Source organism: Rhineura floridana, chromosome 7 (assembly GCF_030035675.1).
Source record: "Rhineura floridana isolate rRhiFlo1 chromosome 7, rRhiFlo1.hap2, whole genome shotgun sequence".
NCBI classification, from domain to species: Eukaryota; Metazoa; Chordata; class Lepidosauria; order Squamata; family Rhineuridae; genus Rhineura; species Rhineura floridana.
In genome coordinates this window covers 87,004,697-87,027,505 of record NC_084486.1, presented here as the reverse complement: position 1 = coordinate 87,027,505, position 22,809 = coordinate 87,004,697, and the positions used below count along the sequence as shown (strand labels likewise).

The window sequence follows — 22,809 nt, the reverse complement described above, 5'->3', positions numbered from 1 at the left end:
TAGATTTCCAGCAGTAACTTCTACATCATGTGAAAGATCAAATAAAGTGTGGAAATTATCAGGAAAGGAAATGTCAGAAAATAGAATAAAGCACCATCTGAATGCAGCCTGAGTATTATCATGTTCACAATATATGTCCTGCTTGCATCCAGATGTGAAAGATTTGTATCAAGTTTAGTGGTATTTCTGTGTTTCCAGTATACTTTCTGTATGTGTTTAGGAATAACCTACAGTTCTTTCCTATAACTACAACAAAAGGTGTTTTATGAAGTATATATTTTCAGCATGGGAGCTGTGATACTTGCAAGCTTCTGCCTTTTCTTAGAAAAGTTGTCAGTGTGGGTGTGAAGTTTCTAGTCTAGACTTAAACTCCAGATTTTCAGACCCTCTGTGTTTGATTTGGTGTTTGGCCGGGCAGCCAGTATGACTAGAACACCTTTGGAAGAATTGGTGGTCATGTGACGAAAGGATGACCTGGAATGTTGTGTAGCTTCAGTTCCTCGATGGAATGATGTATGTGTGTGATTCTGATGACTTCCAACTACTTGTTTAGTTATTTTCTTCAGTTTGCATGAGGCACAGTATTTTTATTATGGCTTTTAATGTTTTGCCTAGTCTGGAGGATTTGAGCTCGCTGTTATCTAATGGATACTGAAATCCATAATTTCTGCCTGTGGAACAAAGGTGCATCATGATACTTTGTATTTCTGTAGTTCCCACAGGATTTTAATGCAGACTCCAGTCAGAAACAGAGGGAAGGGAGCTGAATGTGAGACATGTAATTTCCCATAATCTCCCAAACGTTTGCATGAAAGCACAAAGCTATTGGCCTCAGCGCTAAGCCATCATTTAGTGTTAGAAAAACAAGTCTGTGTGAGCCTCAGACTTGTACATGCCATCTTCCCCTGGCCTTCTCCAGTACAGCTGTGAGGAGTTTGGCAGCTTTTGCTTCCCTTGTAGCTTAACCAGTGCTTGCTGTGTTTCCAAACCCAGACAAACACTTGTTAATCTTAACTATGTTTAGTGGAAAAAAGCCAGCTTCAAACTGTATGTTATGACGCTGACTTGCTTTAAGTAACCATAGTTAAGATTATCACAGAGTAGTGTTTAATTGCAGTTTAGGATGTCAACCAATCTACAACAGAAGCAGAAGCTTCCAATCATCTTTTTGTGTCGATCCTGGAAGAAGAGAGGGGAGCATGTGGGCCTAAGGCTCTCACAGGCTTGTGTGACATTTCTCATGTGGGAAGAAAGGACATGCATAGAGAGAGGATGTTGCAGGTTGCTCACTGAAAGTGTGAAGAAGAAAATTAAAGGCAAGGTGAATCCAGAGGTCAGGTGTGCTAAAGAAAAAGAGCCAGGAAGAAAGGAGGATGCTTCTAAGGGAAAGTCCATCAAAGAATGATAGGGAAAAATGGTCTTTTGGTGACAGAATGGGCATTTAATATCCTAACTATGTGCCTGCTATGCTTTGCTTCTGTTTAGGGGGGGATATAAGATAAGAATGCATCTCAGCAGCAAGAGATGCTATTAAAGCATATTTTGCCAGGAAATGTGTCCTCTCCCTTTCATATCTCCTTCCTATAGTGCAATCCAAATCCAAGATCCGCCAGGATGACAGCTTTTGGATTTGGCGCATCTTGAGCATTCCTGGCTGAGCCAGCATGAGTCTCTCTCCCTGGCCGAGTTGGAGATGTGTTGGTGTAAGTCCATCATCCTGGCTCAGCCAGCGTAACTTAAAAACCAGTGTAACTTACACTGGCATAGGTCCCTGGAAGGGGTATTCTTGGGGCATAGGAGGGCAAGGGGTTAGGTTTTAGTGTTACTGTTGGAATTTTAAGGTTTTAATGTGAATTGTATGTTTTATGTTGTGCGTCGCTCAGAGTGGCTGGAGAACCAGCTAGATGGGCGACTAATAAATTTAATAAATAAATTTAATAAATAAAAGGAGAGACATACACCTATTCGAAACCCATTTCATCTTGGTCATGTGACCTAGCAACCTAGCAGAACTTAGCTGGTAAAAATAGTGGTGTAAGTCAAATTCCTTCTGAATAAGCATAACTTTTGCAGACTGTCTGTAGTTAGAATTGCTCTTTTAATCATTTTCTGATCCTCTTTGTGTAAGCATATAGGTATGAAGAGGTGCAAGTGAGTTCTGTGTCTGAAGTCCCTAAAAAATGAAGTTTGAATTAACACTTAGATGCTTGGTAGTAGTGCAGATTTTTCTGCTTCAAAACAAAGTTAAAGAGCTATTTGGTGGGGTTTGTAAGGGCAAACTGCTGCAGAAGGTATTATTGGGTCTTTTAGTTCTAGGCAGAAAGCTTTTAGCTGTTCAGAACTGGAACAAACTCTAGGATTAATAGCATTTCCAAATATAAAAGCAGACTTAAAAGGGCAGTGGAAATATGATTAGAGAAAGTAAAGCTTATTGTTTTGCTGCTATTAGGTTAAGGGTCATTGGAGTCAACAGTTGCAGACAAAGTCATTTGGAAGTCTCTCCTGGGGAAAGTTGGCTTGCATAAGGCTTACATTTTCTCTAAGGATTTGTCTTGGCTTTGCATTACAGCTGAGTTTCTATATGTATGAAGTTTGTTAAAGCTGTTATTAAATTTTGAGGAAAGGGTAGCTGTTTTTGTTAGTCTTGAAATATATTAGAAAATTGGAATTACAGGTATTTGTGTCATGCCTTCAGCATTGCAAATCTACTCTTAGTGTCTGTGGCATTTTTCTTTCTTCTTTTTTTATGTTGTGTGTCTTTTCATTTTGACCATACTGTTGTGACCATAGAGCCTCATGTTTCATTAGGTTAAGGAAATCTAATTGCATTGAGAGTGTATTTGTTGCTTATGAATTAAAAGGTAAAGAAGGTGTCCCCGCACTTATAGTGCGAGTCGTTTCCGACTGTTAGGGTGACGTCTCCGACTCTTAGGGTGACGTCTTGCGACGTTTACTAGGCAGACCATATATATGGGGTGGGATTGCCAGTTCCATCCCCGGCCTTCTTTACCCCCCAGCATATGCCCGGTACTCATTTTACCGACCACGGATGGATGGAAGGCTGAGTGGACCTCGATCCCTTTTACCGGAGATTCGACTTCCTCCTTCCGTTGGAATCGAACTCCGGCTGTGAGCAGAGCTTCGGCTGCATTACCACCGCTTACCACTCTGTGCCATGGAGGCCTGCCTATAAAGAAAACACTTACAAAAACATGTTTTTAAATGTGTCCCAAGATTAGCGGAATATCTGCGGATGTCTTTGTTACTGATCCAGCTGCTGCTTATACTTTTCATTGCAAAATTATTCTTCTGATGTACAGAAATTGCCCAAACCAGCCCAGAATTTCAGTCTGTTGGTCTGACTGCTTCTTCCAAAGGCTTTCTTTATTCCTAGGTGGCTCCATGAACTGTAGCAACTTAGCAGTGGTTAGGGCTTTCCTAAATCTATAGATTTATGTCCTTTCTAGGTCAGGGCCCTTGGATTTCCAGCTGCCAGCTCAAAGCATTAAGCTTTTCTGAACATAAAACCAAGCAATTTCATAGTTTTTAACTGAGAGGTGGGGGGGGGCTACTGCCCCTTTAATCCTAAAGCGTAACATGTAACTCCTTATAAATATACATGCATTTTAAAAAGAAAAAAATATGTAATCACCTAAAATGAAAACTCATCTTTAGTCTGGATATTATGTGTGTATCTATATCAAGTATCATTATTATTGTTTCTTTTTATATACTGCTTACATGCTAAAATACATGCTTACATGTCAGGAGTAGGGGAGTGGCAGATAGTGCCTACATATCACTAAAACCCAGAGTGGATTCCACTGTCCCACTGACATGAAGCCACCAGCCACCACTGGTGTAGGGCATGTGGGTGTGGCTTGGCCAAAATGGTCTTGTGGGTCAAATGGAGATGCTTGGCAGGCCTAATTAGGTTTGTGGGCCAAAGGCTCCCTGCCCTTGCTGCAAGGTATTTGTTCAGCTTGTTTAACACTTTATGGGAGGCCTCATTGCAGACATCAAGCCAGACCATGGTTTGTAGCACTAACCATTACCCTAGTGTTTCTTGATCTACATGCATTATGCATGTCTATTCAGAAGTAAATCCCATTTAATTCAATGGGTCTTACTCATAGGTAGGTTGATGTAGAATTGTAGCCTCAGTCTTGTTACATTTCAAGGCCTCCTCCCTGCAAGCTAGCAGGAATTCCAGATTTGACAGGGTTTGTGAATGGAACCTTCTTATTAAGGTTTGTAACCAGAACAAAGCAGGTTTATTAAACTCATATACATTTAATTTGCATTAATCTCTTTCCATGCATTTATGGCTATGAAATCACTATACGCTGAGGGGGGATTTGGGGGATTAAAAACGTAATTACCTAATATAAAATAAGTGCCAAATGTGCCTCCCTTGGGGGGAGCAGGGGGATGTTCCCAAGTTGGGGAAGAGTTTCTGAAGATGACCTCTGTGCAGGCTCATACGGGAGAAGACAATCCTTAAAATTCCCAGGTCCTAAGCTAGACCCCAGGCCCTAAGCTGTATAGGGCTTTAATGGTATGCACCAACACTGAAAGTAGAATTTTACGTTAGCAACAATGACAAAGTAAATCCAGTCAGCTGATGTGAAGTGACAGGCACCTTGAAATTATCTGCTTTATGACTTAACATGAAGGACTATATCAGCAAAACTGATCAGTTTCTTGCCCTGTTTGTGACAATTGAGTAAATTTGGTTACTTTTGTTGGTTAGAATCTTCATGATAAGATGTACACGGCATGTAACTGAGTAGAAACTTTAGCAGTGTTAAAACTCAGGTCATTTAAAAATAACATGCATTACTAATTTTGAAATGTTAATATATCTAGCTCATGCAAATGTGCTGCTTTGATTTAAAATAGTTAAATATTTATTAGAGTATAAGTTACTACTATACGAGGACCACCAGGCGGCTTGGTCAGGCAAACACTGTGGTCCATGTTTCTGGTGAGGGGGGGGGGCTGAGCCTCCTGCTCTGGTTAACTCTGTAGCTACAGATACCATCTACTTCTCCAAAATCCAATGTGCTGGAAACTCCAGTCCTAGTACATTGTCCTAAAATCTACAGCCACCACACCGCAAAAAACTTGGTGGTGACTGGAACCAAAGCCACTTGAGGAAGAGGGCAGCCTTCTGTGCCTTCATACCATATCATGTGGGGACCTCTTCAGAAACCTTGCAATAGTCCTTACTCTTTCAGAGGAATTTCTGAAGTCAATAATGTAATGAGGGTGTGGAGAGAATGTACAAAAGCCTAACTAATGCTAAGTAACTTACACCCCAAGTGGTAATGGGAAATTCTGTTCTGGGACAAAATACAAAGCTCTTCAAAGCTGTCTCATCTAATCAAGGTAATTCTGTAGAAAGGTCAGAGACCCTGAGTACACTGAATAGTTGTGAAGTTGTAAAAACTCTAGTTTAAAACACAAAAGATATGAAGTACAGTGGCCTGGAGCAGAAGCTATTCTGCTTATTCATTCTCCCCTACTGGAAGATAAAGAGGCTTTAAAAATGGTTATATACCAAATAGGTGAATAAGTTCAGCTGCACATGGTTTTTCCTCTTGCTGCAGGGAACAATGGCAGTGTTTTGGGATATACATACTACAGTTTTAGGGCTTTTGTTTTCCTTTGAGTTTAAGTTTGGGAAGAATTTTCTCATCCCTCTGATCATTTTTAACAAGTGTTCTAGTGACATAGAGCTGAGGGCACCAGTCAATAATATGTACACCAGTCCATATTACCCCTTCCCCCCCCCATTTTCCACTTTGTGCCAATACATGGGGAGATGTCCTCTGTCCAAAGTCTGACAACTTAATAAAAATTTTGCAGTGATTACTCAAGTCTTAATATTACTTTCTTCAGCTACTTTAAAAGAAAAACCAATTTGGTCTTGGCATATTCAGTGCTCTCAGTCATCTGTGAAATTTATTTTTACATTTGTGTCCTGTCTTGCAATCCACAAAGGTCCTCAAGGTAGTTAAGAACATAATTTTAGAAAGCATCTTTCAGCAATAAAAAATCATGACATCTTCACACCTATGAAATCTTGCAAGCTGCTGCGCTTGTCAGAGATGCAGTTACATAATTTTAGACTCTGCCCCTATGTCCCCCTTTAGATGTTAATGTTTGCTTCACAGTTGAAGTAATACATGATGAATGCATGCAATTGCATTGCTACATTCCTGATATGTTAGAGCAGCCTTTCTCAACCTATTGCCTTCAGATGTTTTGCTCTCTAACACTTATTAGACTCAGCCAACTTTCCAGGGGATGATGGGAGTTGTTGTCCAAACTATCTGGAGGGCATTAAGCTGAGGAAGGCTTCATTAAAATAATCAACAACAAAATCAGTTTGACAACCTGATTATATATTCTAAAATAAAAAATGAGTATCTGTTACCATATAAATAGGTTTCCTCATAGATGAGACATTTCTTGTGTGGGACTGAACTGGAGTTAAGCAAGATGTAAGCACAGTATGCTGAATTGTGTACAGTACTAAATTCCAGTAGCTTTTTCCATACTGTGAGCAAAATACTACAACCAAGAAACCCATAGCCTGGATGGGAGACTGCCTGGGAACATGTATGCCGCCTTGGGTTCATGGTGAAAGAAAGGCGGGGTATAAATGTAATAAATAAATCAATAAATAAAATAAATAGCCTTTACAGGGAAAAAAAGATGATGAGCATTAACAGAGAAAACAAAACACACATAGCCAGGAAGGTAGGCATCCCCTTCCCAGATACTTTTAAATGGTTACATTCCTGATCTATTAAAGCAGGTATATGGAAACTTTGGCCCTCCAGATGTTGCTGAACTGCAACTCCCATCATCCCTTGCAAACATGTCCAATGGCCAGGGATGATAGGAATTGTAGTACAGCAACATCTGGAGGGCCAGACGTTTTACATACCTGTATTAGAGAAAATACCAAATAAAAAACAGTTTGCCAATCTGCAAAAATAACAAAGAAATATTCTTGAGTATGTGCAGTTTCTCATTTTAAAATCACTTAACTCATGGCACCATCATGACTACAGGAATAAAATGGGGTTTCCTTTTGCTGCCCTCATGGTTACTTGGGAGAATGCATTACTTATATTTTTAAAGTAAAAATAATAAACTGAGCATCTGTAACCATATGCATAGGTTGGAAAATCTGTGTGGTTCAGTGGTGTTGTGATCATGGTATTACTAGTATGGTCCTGAATTGCTTTTATGTGTAACTGAAGGAAAGATGCTGTGTACGTGCTTAGAAGCACTCATGCTAAATGTGTGTGTGCGGGGGTTCTTCACTTTAAGAATGGCTATAAATAAAAAAAAACTTATTTCACAAAACACTCAGCAGCTACATATAAGCTTTAATGTAACCAAGATGAATAACCTATTTTTAAAGGCTTTAAATGCTTGTTTACTCAGAAATCCTATAATAATAATAATAATAAAATAATAAAATTTAATTTATGTGTCGCCTATCTGGCCGATGGCCACTCTAGGCGACGTACATATAGTAAAATGCAGCAAAATACAATACAATAAAATACAATATAACAATATAAATTAAGATAACAATACAGGGTAGGAGGCATTTCAATGATAAGAACATTAAGCTTCCCCAGAAGTCCCAAAAGCCTGTTGAAAAAGCCAGGTCTTTAAGGCCTTGCGGAACATATTCAGGGAAGAGGCATGCCGAAGATCTTGTGGGAGGGAGTTCCAGAGGGTGGGGACCGCCACTGAAAAGGCCCTCTCTCTAGTTCCCGCCAATCTAGCTAATTTGGTTGGCGGGACTGAGAGAAGGCCTTGTGTGGCCGATCTTGTCAGGCGGCATAATTGGTGGCGTTGTAGGCGCTCCTTTAGATAAACTGGGCTGAGACCATATAGGGATTTAAAGGTTAATACCAACACCTTGAATTGGGCCCGGAAAACAACTGGAAGCCAGTGTAGATCGAACAACACTGGCGTGATGTGGTCCCGGCGATGACTGTTTGTAAGTAGTCGAGCCACCGCATTTTGTATAAGTTGTAGTTTCCGGACCGTTTTCAAGGGTAACCCCACGTAGAGCGCATTACAGTAATCTAATCGAGAGGTGACCAGGGCGTGTACTACCAGTGGGAGCTATAAAGTTTAAAGGAGCTTTTTCCCTAGTAAATGTGTCTAGGATTGCAACCTCACTCTCTCCTTGTAAATAATGGAGCATGACTCTATGGACTACCCAAACTGCTAGTGTCTTGATTTCTGCCTTTGGAATTGCTCCTGAGTGAAGAGTTCATGCACAAAGACTTCAAAAGGGTCTGAAAACTTCAGTTATTTGGGAAGTTATATGCTGCTTTTCCTCCATCAGATGGTCCTCAAAGCAGCTTACAATACAGTAGATGCAAAAAATTAAAATGTCATATTATAATAAAAAATCAATTTGTGTACATAAGTGCAAGGAAGACGCTAAATTCTAGGATTGCCATTTTTTAGTCCTGCGCTGTTTTAACAGTAGACTGACCATACAGATATGAAGTAGGTAAAGCTTTCCCTATACGTGTACATGTTTACTAGGAGCAAGTCCTGCTGAACTCAGTGAGACTTACTTCTGAGTAGATGTGTGCAGGATTGTGCTGTCAGATGCCTTCTTTCTGGTTGTTCTGGCTGTTTTAACTATTCTTCTCTTGGCCTACAGCTTTTCTAGAATTTAACTATCCGTGTCCTTGTGTCTGATAAAATAGGTACTGCCTTCTGAAAGCTCATGGTACAAAGAATTGATCTGTCCTTAGATGACACAGGTGGCATTTTGAACAAGTTGTGGATCCCATTTCATATCTTCATATATTGCATTATTGCTATACTTACGGTTCATGAGTTTTGGGCATTTTTAAGGAATCTTTGACTTGAGTAGGCATTGGCAATAGTCGTTGAACTAAACCAAAGCTCTGGGCATAAGGTTTTAGTAAATGGGATTGCAATTCCTGTGGTTCAGACATTCTGGGTGTTTCAGTCTGCACTGGTGCATACCTTACACATGGACCACTCCGTGCTGGACAATCTGCATAGTCAGTGTTGCGTGGTGTGTATGTGTGTATATATCTATCTGTGTGTTTTGTGTGTGTGTGTGTGCGTGCATGTGTGGAAAGGGGAGGGAAGGTAGAGTGCCTGGGGTTTTATTCAACATAGGCTAAGTTGAACCTTCCATTAGTGCAAGGATTTTTCCTTGTGCAATGGAACATTCTCCCCCTCTTCTCCCCCTGCATGCCCACTGAATCTGTTGTGGGGGTTCCCAACCCTCCAGAGCAGATTTGGGAATGGTGTGGGGCATGCGCAGAGGGGGAAATCCCTTTGTGCTACTTGAAGTTGTTCTGCTCCAGCAAGGATTTAGTTGAATATTGTTCCTGTCTTTTTTTTGGAATGCTATATTCAATCAGGAGCATAGAAAGATGGTTTTACTCATGAACCCTCGGGTACCAGTTTAATGCAGAATTCATTCTACTGGCTTGTTTACTATTTTGCTAGCTATTGAAATGATAATGATGGCTAACTTGTAAAATGTGAGCAATCTGGCAGTGGCTCTCAGCATCTTGGCAGGGCTCTTATTTTTATGTGAGGCTACAGCACTGAGAGAAGGAGTGGATCTAGAGTCTCACGGCTTTAATTAAGAAGCATGTGTGGAAGGACGAGAAAGGCAAGACCTTGTATGAAGCTGTGTTAAACTAACTCATGGCTTTCCTTCTTTCCGCTGCAGTCTGTGAATCCTTATATTGTGAAGCTGTCCATCATAGATGATGAGGCCACACTCAATGTGAGTATGAGAGAGTGAAAGGGCTGTGAGTTTTGCTAGTTACCCAGAGGAATAGGAATACAAAAAGGAGCTGAATTTTGTTAGTTAAAATAAAAAGATTTTCAGAAGCTTTGATTTCTGTGATCATGATTGAAGTATCCTACAGTGAATGAGAGAAGAATAAACCTATGACTGGGGAGGGACTGGACAGATAATGAGAACTGTAGCAAAGTGGAGCCTCCACATATTGTTTCTCTTTCTGATCTTTGAGAGGGACTATTCCAAGTCTGGGGGCAAAGCTTTTGCCTCCATCGATATAATTGGTAACACAGAATTTTATTTTGTTATTTTTACATCTTGCCTTTCCTCCAAAGTACTGGAGATAGTGTGCATTGTTCTCTTTCCACCCTAATGTTACCCTTACAGCAACCCTGTAAGATAGGTTAAGCTAAGAGAAAATGTGCTAATAGCCCAAGGCCACTCAGTGAACTTCAAGGGCGCAAGGTGATTTGAACCTGGGTCTTCCCAGTCCTCCTCTGGCATTTTATGCACTATGCTATATTGGCTCACTTGGAATGAGGTCCATGGAAAGTGATACACAGATATGATCCTGTCAGATATAACACAAACCTGACCCTGTAGTTGGAGACCCAGTGCCATGAACATGATTTGGGGTAATTTGAAGAAGCAGCTTTTGGAGACAGAAAGCTGTCTCTCTGCACTTGCTGTGTACCTGTGGGCTGTAGGGACTAGAACTTAACATCTTGTTCTGTTTTTACAGGGAATGGGTCTTGTAGTGGCTCAGGCTTTATCAGAGTACAACCGGTAAGTCAACTTAAGGCATGTCTGCTTTTACAGCTGCATAAGTAGTTACTATTTCCTCTTGAGAACTTGCTGATGTGTCTGTCAACCACTTGCCTAAGCAGCCTGGAAATGTGTGGATCCTTGAGATGCTGCATTTCTGCTGTCATTCTTACCTGTAAATCTGCTCTAGGCCTTACATAGTTTCACATGGATTTATACTAAGACAAAAGTTAGTTTTCATTCCACATCCTTCTGTAGTTTGCAGTGCTGGAATGCGCACTGGTTTCTCCTGCCTTTTCATGGCTGTGTTTGAAAAATTGCCTTAATATAGAAGAGAGATGCTTAGTTGCTCAAATGCATCTGAAGGTGCACTTCATCTTGGCAGGGAGAAAGATAGATGATGAGCTAAGCTAGACCTTTGAACATTGTGGGAAAGAAATATAGTTCATGCAGATAGTATGTAGCATCTGACTAGGCTCACTTGCTTGTGTCACCTGAAATATTATCTTACCCCTTATATATCCAGTTGGTCACTGTGCTCTACAGGTACCATCTTACCAGGAGGTCTGCTCAGCACAACACAGGAAGCAGACCTTTAGTTTTATGGCACCTTGGGAATTCCCTCCCCTTAATTATTAGACAGGCGCTATCTCTGTTGCCATTTTGGCGCCTAACCAAGATCCTCTTTCAACAAGCCTGTTAAGTTGAGACCAACTGTGCTGGACTTGTTCATTAAAATGTTTTTAAAGATGTTTAATATATGTTTTAGTGTTTTATCACCTGTTTGCTGCCCTGGTCTCCTTTTGGGAGAAAGGGCAGAACATAATGTAATAAACAGTAATAATAATAGTTTACATGGAGAAGGTCCCAGTTTCTATCCTTGTCTTTTCTAGTTGAAGGACCTTTGGGTAGTATGACTGGGAATGAGCTGTGAGTGTGAAATCCTAGAGGTGTTTTATATAGTAGACAGTGCTGGGATAAATGAACTATTGGTGGGGCAGAACATTTAAAAGTAAATTCCTTGACTTAAGTCAGAGTGCCCAGGATGCTGATAGAACTCCTGCATCTCCTTTCGGCAGCAAATGCTGCTGCTTCCCTTTTAATCTCAGCCCAGGTACCATTCTGAGGCTTTGAAAAAAAAATGTAGTCAGTGTCATAACTAAATGCAACATATTTTCCTTGCCCAGAAATACTGTTCATGTTAATATCTTAGTACAAATAAACTTCTTTGTTACATAAGCAGATTATTGCCCTCTGTTTCTATTAATCTTCAACACAGTAGTGATCCCAGACAATACAAGATTTAAAGTGTGTTCAGTGGACATATAGATAGTAACACATGCCATATTATATGTTTGTGTGGATAGGTTTAGCCTCTAAGAGTTTCCTAAACTTGAGCTTGCAAGTTGAGAAAATGTAGTCTTTCACCTCCTTTTCTCCATTGCTCTTATCTCTGATTAACATGATAGCCTCTTTGGGTTATGCAGTTCTGCTGCTGGGACCCGATAATCACACTGAAGTCAAGACAGAATTGGCTGGTGCCTGAGTTGTGATCATCTTCGTAACCTACCTATATGCCTCTGGGACAGCCAAAAGAGAGCTATGTTGTTATTGTGGGCCTCAGTAAAATTTCCCAAGAAAGATTCTGTGGATAGGTTTTGCTTGTACTTCAGGATATGACTGATTAGACAATAGTTCATATAGTTGAGAATGGGATCATAGTTCTGGGTCAGACTGACCATTAACCTTTGCCCTGAAGCATGTGACTAAGCTCGCTTGTGTCACCTGGATGTATGTATTCTGCAGGTGCTGAAGAGAAGCGGGTGAGGCAAAACCACTCCCTCTAATCTTTTCTATTCCTACTTTAGAAGGCCCAGCTAAATGTTACATTAAATGTTATTGTGTTTAACATTCACATTAAAAATGTAAATGGTTGCTGCTGGCTAGGGTGGGGGGAGAAGGAGGGGGAGTTTAACCCTTCCAGCTAATACGATCCAGATGACCCCCACCCTGGCTGCTACTTTGGATTGACAGAAAAGCTCTCATTGGCACCAGTGTGGGCTATTTATTTAGTGTTGTATTCAATATAGCGCTAAAGCAATCATTCAGTCAGTACAAGGATTTCCCCTCCCCTGCACTCCCCCAAATCTGTCTGGGGGGGTGTTCCCCAACCTTCCAGAACAGATTTGGGATGGTGCGGGGCACATGCAGGAGGGGGGTACTCCATTGTGCTAGCCCTAGCTCCAGCACTAGCTCAAAAAGTTAATTGAATACTGGCCTTTGGAGTTTGGGCCCTCTTAATCATAATCAGTCTTCTTAGAGAAGTTAATTTATGGTAGCAGTATCTTGTCTAAGTCAGTGCTGCCCAAAAGTAAGTGAAATCTGTGTCCAGGGGGCATAAGCAGCACTATCTTGGTGGTACTCTTGCTGTTTAAAAGAAATCCCTGCTTAAAAACAGAACACACATACTTGCTCTAAATCTTCACAAAGTGCAAGGTGCTGGCTTCTAGACTTAGCTGGACTGTTAAGCCTGTGAAGTAGCTGCTACATGCACTCCTGCTAGTTGTATTGCAACATCAGGGCATGCACTCTCACTGCTAAAGAAATGGCTGACATAGTCTGGAATAGCTGTGATACTTCTGTGAGAGAGCCTTGAAGACTTCTATAATAATAGATTGAGGCTGATTTTGAAAAGGGAAAATTTACCCCCCCCCTTTTTTTTTTTGCTCATGAAGTGGGATGTGGTCTCGTGTAACTTTTTGCAACAGTTGACCTTGGTTTTTATTGTATTTTTAATTTTTTTTTAAAATAAATTCTATGGTGGTTGTTTTCAAACATGTTGTAAACTGCTTTGATGTTTTTAACGACATAGGGGTATAGGAATATTTTTATAAATAAAAATAAACTATACAATGGAATGTCAGAAGATGAGAAGCTGAAAGATTGGAGATAATAGAGGTGCTAAAATGATATATTTTATTGGAGTAATTTAACAGAATAGGGAAAATATCTTTTTTAAATATATTGCCAATTTAATTTGGCAATGCAAGCTTTACATTTTTACAGAATTTCTCATCATGATGAATTAGTTCAATAAAATATTTTTGACTCCTCTGAATCTTCTGTGGAGAGAAAATCTTAGCTACTCTCCTGGGATTCCCCCCACCCCTTTTTTTAGCTTCTGAGAAACTGGGCCAGTTAAGAGAGTAGGCATAGATTCTGGGATCATACATTCCCTTACCCCAATCCTTCTGTCCTTATATGTGAATTCCCCTTGTAGTTCTCTTGTCAGCCTTAATGGTTGTCAGACCTTACACTGGCAAAGTTAACACTTGTTAATATTAGCCAGTGCATGCTCACCTGCTATAAACCCTGATATCACATCCTTTTTAAAAGGCAATGCTGGGTGACATTTAGCATGGCTAGGGGAAAGGTGTGGGGGGGGGAGGGGGAGGGGGAGGGGGAGGGGGAGGGAGAGAAGGAGAGAGAATGTGATCCTTCTCCTGATTTCTGGACAAAGGAATCACTAGTGTTAATATCTGAATTACCCAAGATATAATCTCACTGAGCTTCTAGTAGCTAGAATTGGGCCTGACCTAATTTGCTTCTCTTCTGATTTTCAAAATTAACATTTAGCAAAGCACCAGGAACCTTAAACAGCATACATTGCAACTTCTCCTTTAACCTCCTTTAACTAATACAAGCAATTAGTTTTTCCCTTGGTGTTTTTCATAAGTTCTACTTCAAAAGTAAAAGTGGGTGAACATTAAGGATTTCTCTTTTTTCTTAAGTACTGTTAAGAATTTTGGTCAACCGTACATAGATGTGTTTGTATACATAGATCTGCAACATCATGGCTTAATCTATCTGTTGCTGTCCTCCTTTTTCAGGCAGTATAAAGACAAGGAAGGAGAACACCAGAGTGGCTTTTTCTCAGCCTTGACTAACATGGTAAGGAGTAAGTGTGTGCTGTTGGTCAGTGCTTGCTGTGCCATGGACCCAATCCAAAGAACGTTGAATTTTTCCTTATAAGAGGCTTTGATTCCAGCTATTAGTTTTGCCCTGAGAATTGTGTGCTGCCTCTGTTTGCGGCAAGATTTCTATAGATCCTAATGCTATGCAATACTCCTCCTTTCCACAGGTGGGCAGCATGTTCATAGCTGATGCAGATGAGAAAATCTCAGTGCAGTAAGTGTACCCAGCAGATAGCAATTTGCCACTTTGATTGAGAAGTATAAAATGTTATCCATTGCTGAAACTTAACTTAAATATGTAAAGCAAAAGAAGATTAGCACCAGCCCAGCAGCCAGTACTGGAGATGACAGCAGTTAGTCTGGTACATGAGTGAATTAGCAGAAACTGTAGTCAGTTGGTTAGGATAGAGCATTTATACTTCTATACATTGGAAATGGAATAAAAATGAGGCAAGTAGGAAGGAGGAGTTGTCACACACCACATCAGAATGCTTGCCATGAATAAACTTAAAGACAAAACAGAAACATACTTGGTACCTACAGAACCTCCAGGACCATAACCAGTCTATGTGCTGTGAGATGACCACCTGGATCATCTGGATGGCATAATCTTACCTTAGTTCTCAACACTCCTCCTTTCTTAATTGGCAGGGTGGAGGTGGGGATAACTAGGGCAGCATGCTATATTTGAAATGCTTTGAATGCTGTCTAAGGTGTTACAAATAACAAATGAGGGGAGACTACTACTGTACAAAGTAAAAGTTACTGTACATCAGTGCAGATAGGATATATGTAGTGATGGGGGGGAAGTGCCCCATGGTGTTGCATATATTAACTGTAACAATTGTCTTTCTCTTGTGTTCTTTTTGTAGAACTAATGAGGCTATCCTTTTGGCCCTTTATGAAGCTGTTCACTTGAACCGAAACTTCATCACTGTATTGGCACAGGTGGGGTACAATTCCTTTCTGTATACCTGAGGATTAAAATGGAAACTAAAATAGCTTCAGCATGCCAGAGAAAGCTGCTCCAATACACCTTGGAATTCTTCCTCTCTTGTCAGGTGTGGTGATTGGTAATAATGGTTTGGTGGTTTGGAACAAGAAACACAAGGATTTGGTGGCCTAGGAAACATATTGATTTGACCCAGCTTTGCCCACCTGGATGCTCGGTGCAACACCAGCACAGGCTGCAAGGACCGGGGGGGGAGGGGGGAGGAGTTGCTGTGGTTTACAGAACTTCCATCTCTGTCACCAGGAAATCACTCTGTCTTGGAGCTGGCTGTGAGGGCCTGCACCTGGAGTCAGGCCAAGGAGATGGTAAACTAGGGTTGCTGCTGGTGTACCGTCCACCCTGCTGCCCGGCAGCTTCTCTGACTGAGCTGGCGGAGGCCATCTTGACTGTGGTATTGGAGGAACCCAGAACAATAGTCCTGGGTGATTTCAGTGTTGATGCTGAGGCTGTCTCTAGTGTTCTGGCTCAGGACTTAATGGCCTCCATGACGACCATAGGGCTGTCTCAAGTTGTTACCGGCCCAACGCATAGGGCAGGGCACACCCTCAACTTGGTGTTTGCTCCAGATGGAGGAAGGGGTGGTCTGGAGATGGGGGTGGTGGATGTCACCCCATTGTCATGGTCAGACCACTTCCTGGTGAAGTTTAGAGTTATGGCTCCAATCCTTCCCTGCAGATTAAGATTAAGATTAGACAGACTAAGATGGTCTGCCCCTGGAGACTAATGAAATCCACTGGGTTTCTGAATGCCCTAAGGAAGTTCCCAGGAAATAGAGCAGGTGATCCTGTTGAAGCCCTTGTCACGCTGTGGAACAGCGAGGTGCATCGGGCTCTTGACACAGTTGCCCCCGAGTGCCCTCTCCTGCATTGTGGAGCCTGGTTTGCACCTTGGTACACCGGTGTGCTAAGGGCAATGAAACAGGCTGGATGATGGCTAGAGCACAAGTGCTGAAAGGTGTGCTGTGAGGCTGATTGGGCATGAGTAAAATATGATAACAGTACCCACTGTGTGGCTGTGAGGGAGGGGAAGAAGGCCCACTTCTCTGCCACCACCTCATCCTCAAGTAGCCGTGCAGTGGAGCATTTCCATATTGTCGGGTCTGTTGATATCAACTCCAGAAAATCGAATTTTAGACCCTTTGGAGGCCCACTGTGAATTGCTTGCAAGGCACTTTGAAGGTAAAGGTGCTCGCCTCTGTAGCTCTTGCTATCCTCTCTAGTGCTATGTGTGTTTGGCTTTCTTCAACTTGTAGGCTCTGTTGGGTTTTATTTATTCTGTCTGTGCAGTTGTTGCAGGATTGGATCCTGCTTCCAAGTGCTCTTAAGTGCTGCTGCAGTAAATGTGGTATTTTATTTAATCAGGTTTGAAAGAATCCAGCTATTTTTTTGGTGTTAGTATACACCCTGGCAGCAGAGTGGGGATACATTACATGTGTGTTTGCATGATGTTGGAATAATTCATGTGTGTCTAAATTCTTTTGTTCAAATTGTATTTGCTGTGTGTAGACTGTATACTACACAACAGAACTAAACAGAGCATATGTTAATTTAGTAGATTTTTGGTTGTTCTGTTGGGGAGTTGCACCTTGCACAAAACTATATTGAAAGATATGTTTTAGAAATGCTGTGCCAATGTGTTGCTGCTAGGCGGTGCTATTACCCCTTAACTGACACAGGAGTTACAAAACCCTATTATAGCAACATGCAGTCATTTTATTGCAAGGAACTAGAGTTGTTTCCCTGGAATATTTCCAATGGACGGTTTATTTAAAAGCCTGCCTTAGAGGTTGGTTTCAAAAATTGAGTCTACAACAGTTGGCCATGTGTTCTCTTACAAGATAGGCTAGTGAGAGTCCATTAATAAACTAGACTTTCTAGATCTCTGCCATGGCAGGCCCCTGTGTAATATTCTGTGAAATGTTGCGCAATTAAAAGCAGATTGGTAGTTCTGGAACACATTTCAAATAATCACTCTGCTTGTTGCCGAGAGAACATTTGGAGATGCATTGATGTGAAAGGCACTCTGTGAAACAGACTTCATTACTTCACTGTTGGATATAAAATAGAATAGTATACTGATCTGAAATCTTGCCTGTTCTTGTGAATGACAGTGATACAAATGGAACCCTATAGAGAATGAAGTTAAATCAGAAACTAAATGGGGAGCTGCTGGCTGAGATGAAACGCAGAGAGAAACTAGTGGAAGAAGGCAGGACGATTCTGTAACAATAATATTTATGTAGATCTGGCCTCTCTTGAAGCACCTGGGTTAAGCAGCAGGGTGGCAATATGATGCATTGACTTGCTCTTTAAGTAGCAGTATATTGAGAGAGAGAATATAAGGACAGGAGGAAAATAATGCTTCAGCAGCAACTGTGTCATTTAGAGGGTGCAAAAAAGAGAATGCCTCAAAATGATACTGTAAATTCAGTTATTACAAAAAGTGAAATGCTGAATGCATTTCTGTAAGACCTTCTTTGGGGTGCTTTCCAAATTTTCCTATAAAAGGTAACATCTCAAAACAAAAATGGCAACTTATAGGTTTCTGCAGGGATTGCAGGGCTCATTAGGTAGTGGAGGAGAAATATCCATAATGCTAGGCATGGAATGAAGCTGGAGCAAATAAAATGTGTGTTTATATAGGATAAGACTGTATGAAACATAATGGATCTGCATGTGTTGATTCTTAGAATCATCCTGAGATTGGTTTGGTGCCAGTGCCAGAAAGCCCAGTTCCAACGACTCCAGTCACTCCACTCGGGACCACACCACCTTCTTCTGATGGTGAGCTCTTCTACCTCTGCTTTGGTTGCCTTCATCTTGACATGTTTATAACCTGGGCCATGTAGAAATCGGCCCACCCTATCCAGAGAAAGCTAAGATTTCATAGTTCAAAACCAAGATATTCAGTGCAGCTGGAACCCCACGAGCTGCAAGAATGAATCATAGCATGATGCCTTCATGTGTCTGGATCATAAATTGACCCCAAATGAGAACCCCCCTGGATCTGTTTTTGTGATGTGGGAAGGCAGTTGCCCTTTGTAAACAGGAGGACAGTACAGAATTGCAAGTGCAAAGTTGTGGGTAGTCATCCTAAAGAAAAAAGGATCCATTGTCTACACCTGGCTGCACAGTTTCCCTTTATGTGTGCTGACTGCTTTATGCGTCAGAAATGGCTTAATGGCAGAATGTGAACGGCTTGAATAGAGCTCAGTTTGTAAGCATCTTGGGTGAGAGCCATGTGTGTTACCCTCTTACAGCTGCTATTCAGGTCACTCTCATATCCTAGTAAGAGAGTATTCTCCTCTGGGAGGATACATTTTTCTGGTTGCCATGGATATCGAAAGCCTCAGTTTTAAAAAATTATGTCTTTTACTTCTGCATATATATTCCATATGATGCTGAGGGTTGGGTGCTGCTTAGGCTTTCTTTCAAATTGTTCGTTGCAAATGTATCCACCCACACATTTTTTATACAGCGAGCAAAATTTGTGCTTACCTTCATCTCTCTCTCTTTAATTTACATAGATAAACCCAGACTGTTGCAGACAGGCATAGCGAGCGCTGCCTTCCTACTGCTGGGAGGTTGATTAACAATAATAGAGTACTGTAATTTGTATCTTGACCAGCATCAGTACTGTTAACCGTCTTTCTCACTTTTGCTTTTTGTTCCTCGTCCATCTTTTTGTAGTTCTGACCATGAGTCTGTTTTGCTTTGCTCCCCAAGATTTCTGGCTTCGTTTTTTTCAAAGGCATGCTAAGATTACTCCACCTCCTGCCTTGCAATTTAGTAATAAAATGTTACTCTGACTCATAATTGGCATTCTACCACTGAGTTTCAAATTGAAAGGTTACTTTTCCTCTGGGTTTGCCTGTTCAGAAGGATTTAGTCAAGCCCCCATCCATGTAGTTCTGGGTGTTTTCCCAGCTGCTGGAGTTTGCAAACAGGCTTAAGGTCTGAAACCAGTTTCTTTGTATCTTGCTTGTGATATGGGCTACAAGTTTCAAACTTTAACCCCTTTATTTCATGAAAGAGGCAAAGCTGCAGGGGTTGAGCTATAAGTAGTAACTTTCTGCGCAGTGCTTTAAAAAGAAAAAAAAAACAGATCTACCTTTTCTGTTTTTGCCTGAACTGTGTCTAAGGTGCCTGTCATCATGGTTATCCTAAGTGCTGATTTTGCTTGCTGATGTTAAATATTCATTAATGGTGTGCATCCTAGCAGCTCCAGAAGGACCAGTCATAGCTGTTGAATACATATTAGCTAAATCTCTGAGTGGATTAGTGCTACTATGGGACAGTTGTGCATGTCTGATAGTGGTGTGAGCAGCTTAGCTGAGGGTCCTGTTAGCAGTGAGCTAAGAACAGTCTTCTCACCTGTTGAATGTGAAGGAATGACTCACAGGAAGAGATTCATTACTGGGCTGACCTATCTAAAACTATCATATTATGGTCTTGATCTAGCTTTGGTGTCCCAGAAGTGAAGGCAGCAAAATGTGGGTAGAGCTGGTAATACATATTATTTGGTCACTTTGTTTTTAAGGCAGGGATGGGGAACCTGTGGCCCTTCAGATGCATAGACTCCCAACTCCCATCATTTGTAATCATTTGCCATCATGGCTGGGGCTGATGGGAGTTCAGCACTATCTGGTTCCCTATCCCTGTTTTAAGGGCTTTGATATGATTTTTAAAATCAAACAGTATCTTTAGTTAGAAATGTTTCACCCCACCCCAGAAAGGGCACATTTGCTATGCTGATTGATCATTAAGTGGAAAAGAAAGGCTGATGGACTTCCGAGGTTAGCAAATGTTCTTAGTGACCAAAGAAATGCACATCCTTTTTGGGAAGCTGTAGACAGAAGAGGCAGGAAAAATGAACTTCTTAACTGGGCTTCAGCTGAAGCTTGGCTCTGAAGTTCTTTTATTGCCTCATATTTAGATCACAACCCTTTGAAGATTGGTGGGAATGTGTGTGTGGAGAGGAACTGGAGAATATGCTGATCTTGGAGTATAGAGTTGAGTCCTTTATCCTCTCTTGTTTCTACTCCTTGCCTCATTGATTTTCTCATGATTGGCCAGCTGGGGACAGAAAGGATGTCCTACTTGAAGCTTTTGAGCTTCCTTTACTTAGGACATGGTTGGCTAACCTATGGTCCTCCAAATATTGTTGGCCAATGGTCAGGTAAATTGGGAGTTGTAGTCTAACAATAACTGGAAGGCCACAAGTTAGCCACTGGCTGAGTTAGGGCCATGCCTGGAGGGGTAGAATACCAAGTAGGGTTGCAAAAGAACTACAAAAAATACATTTTCTTTGAGTATTTCTGACTTTTGTTTGTGGATGGTCGTACCACATTATTTATTTATTTATTTATTTATTATTTCAATTTATATACCGCCCTTAGCGAAATAGCTCTCAGGGCAGTGAACAAACAAAATTATGGAAGGAGGTTTGAACCAATAAATATTGATTTCTTTCTTGACTGCAAGACTCTGTGATCTGTAATGGCATTGCCTGGGACTACAGACAGTTGTGAAGAGAAATACCTGTAAGATTGAATGATTCCATAACAGGAGCATCTTCTTTGCCTCCACTGGGAGGGCTTTTGAAACTGTGTGCTGGTGATAAGATTTGCTAATCTGACCTTTTCTAGTTATAAGCACCGTGGAGCTGCCTCTGGATGCCGATGTGCAGACCAGCAACCTGCTGATAACTTTCTTAAAATACAGCTCCATCATTATGCAGGACACCAAAGGTAAGCAACTGTGTTGATACAGCTTTACATTTCTTGAAATAAGTTGGAGGGTGGAAGTGGAGAAAGGGGATCTTACTAGTTGGCCTGCATGCAAAAATCTACCTGGACTCCCCGTGGAGGTGAAAGTTGTTCATACTGAGAGAATGAACTGATTTCTCATTGCCAGATGGTAATTATTGGATACAAGGGAGCCCTGGTGCTGATGGGAGGGAAACCAAATACAGTATAGAAGAAGAAAGTGTAGTTCATAATAGCCAGAGGAGGCTCAGCATGTCCTCCCTAGGAGGCAAAGCAGATCCAATTTTCAGCTATATGAGGGGAGGAGAGGAGGCAGAGATTTCCATGCATATAGTAGAGCATTTCTAAGAATGCCCAAGGGCGTAGTGTATAAAATAGAGCTCTAGGTGAAGAATGTACCTCTATACATCATGTTTCCCGGCTGGCAAAGGTAGCTTGATGTGGGCTGGTGCAGGAAGGCAATGTCGATGGGGCAAGAAACTCAGCTGGGATTTGGAAGCTTTGGCTTTCTTCATAAGGCAGTGGGTGATAATTGGGTCAGGCATGGGTATATATGTAGCCCACCTACATCACAGTTGCATGAGGCACAGAGCCCTGTACATTAGCATATTTCTTTCCCTTCTAGTGTAGCCTGTTGCAAACCATTTGTATCACAAGACAGGATGTGCTGGTGTTAGCCCACTACAATTTGCTTAGTATTCCAGTTCTGGCAATGTTAAAAATCATAATATGAAGAAGAGCTAAAGAAAGGACTGTAGTTCTCCTTTCCACCCTGACTACAGCCGTTTGGTCCCTTTTAAATTCCCGTTATAGTTTGTGTAGCTATGTAATGTCCTGTAACAGCAAGTTTAGCTAGACATGGGCTCATTTAAATTCAACAAAATGCATTTTCTGAGAGGATGCTTACATTTATCCTCCCCTTTAAAAACATTTATTTGAGATTACTTCTAAATTCTCTCTCTGTTTCGGTTTTTAAATCATAATGTAACTAATGTTCCAGGGTAATCTTCCTTACTTGTAGTTGGTTGAAGAGTTGAATGCTGTCTGTCATATACCAGTGTGTTGTTCTGCCATGGTGGTGATCTGTGATACTGGTTTTATTGGATTTTTTTTGTCAGTTGCTAAGTCTCCCCTCCAAATGCTCAATGTGTAACATTGTATAAATTCATCCCCCTACTCTCATGTTGGTGTTATTTGTTCATGTTCTCTGGTCTGACTTTTCCTTTGCTTGAGATAGAGCAGGCTCCAGTCAGGCAACTGGCTGCATGGAAGTGGTGCGGTAGCAGAACTTCTCTCCCCACTGGTGACATAGGGCCAAAATCAGTATCCATCTGAGGGGAGCTTTGTCATATTTATAATTTACTTACGGCTTATAAAGAGGAGTAACCTGTTCTGATGCTAAAGTACTGCTCTGTGTAGCATCAGATCCATAGCCAGTGATGTACTG

The 22,809-nt window shown here is 41.3% G+C and overlaps 1 protein-coding gene across 6 annotated transcripts in view; it reads left to right on the top strand.

Annotated features, from left to right (window-relative positions):
• The window catches only part of ARMH3 (armadillo like helical domain containing 3), a 239,573-nt gene that overhangs the window by 22,474 nt on the left and 194,290 nt on the right, over positions 1-22,809 (top strand). For all 6 annotated transcript variants that reach the window (XR_009764035.1, XM_061636248.1, XM_061636249.1 and 3 more), the window contains 7 exons: positions 9,770-9,826; positions 10,587-10,630; positions 14,500-14,560; positions 14,751-14,797; positions 15,456-15,531; positions 18,285-18,378; positions 21,243-21,344. Coding sequence is in view for 5 of the 6 variants with exons in the window: in XM_061636248.1 (XP_061492232.1) it covers positions 9,770-9,826; positions 10,587-10,630; positions 14,500-14,560; positions 14,751-14,797; positions 15,456-15,531; positions 18,285-18,378; positions 21,243-21,344 (481 nt within the window). In the remaining variant the exon portion in view is untranslated. The remainder of the gene's footprint in view (positions 1-9,769; positions 9,827-10,586; positions 10,631-14,499; positions 14,561-14,750; positions 14,798-15,455; positions 15,532-18,284; positions 18,379-21,242; positions 21,345-22,809) is intronic.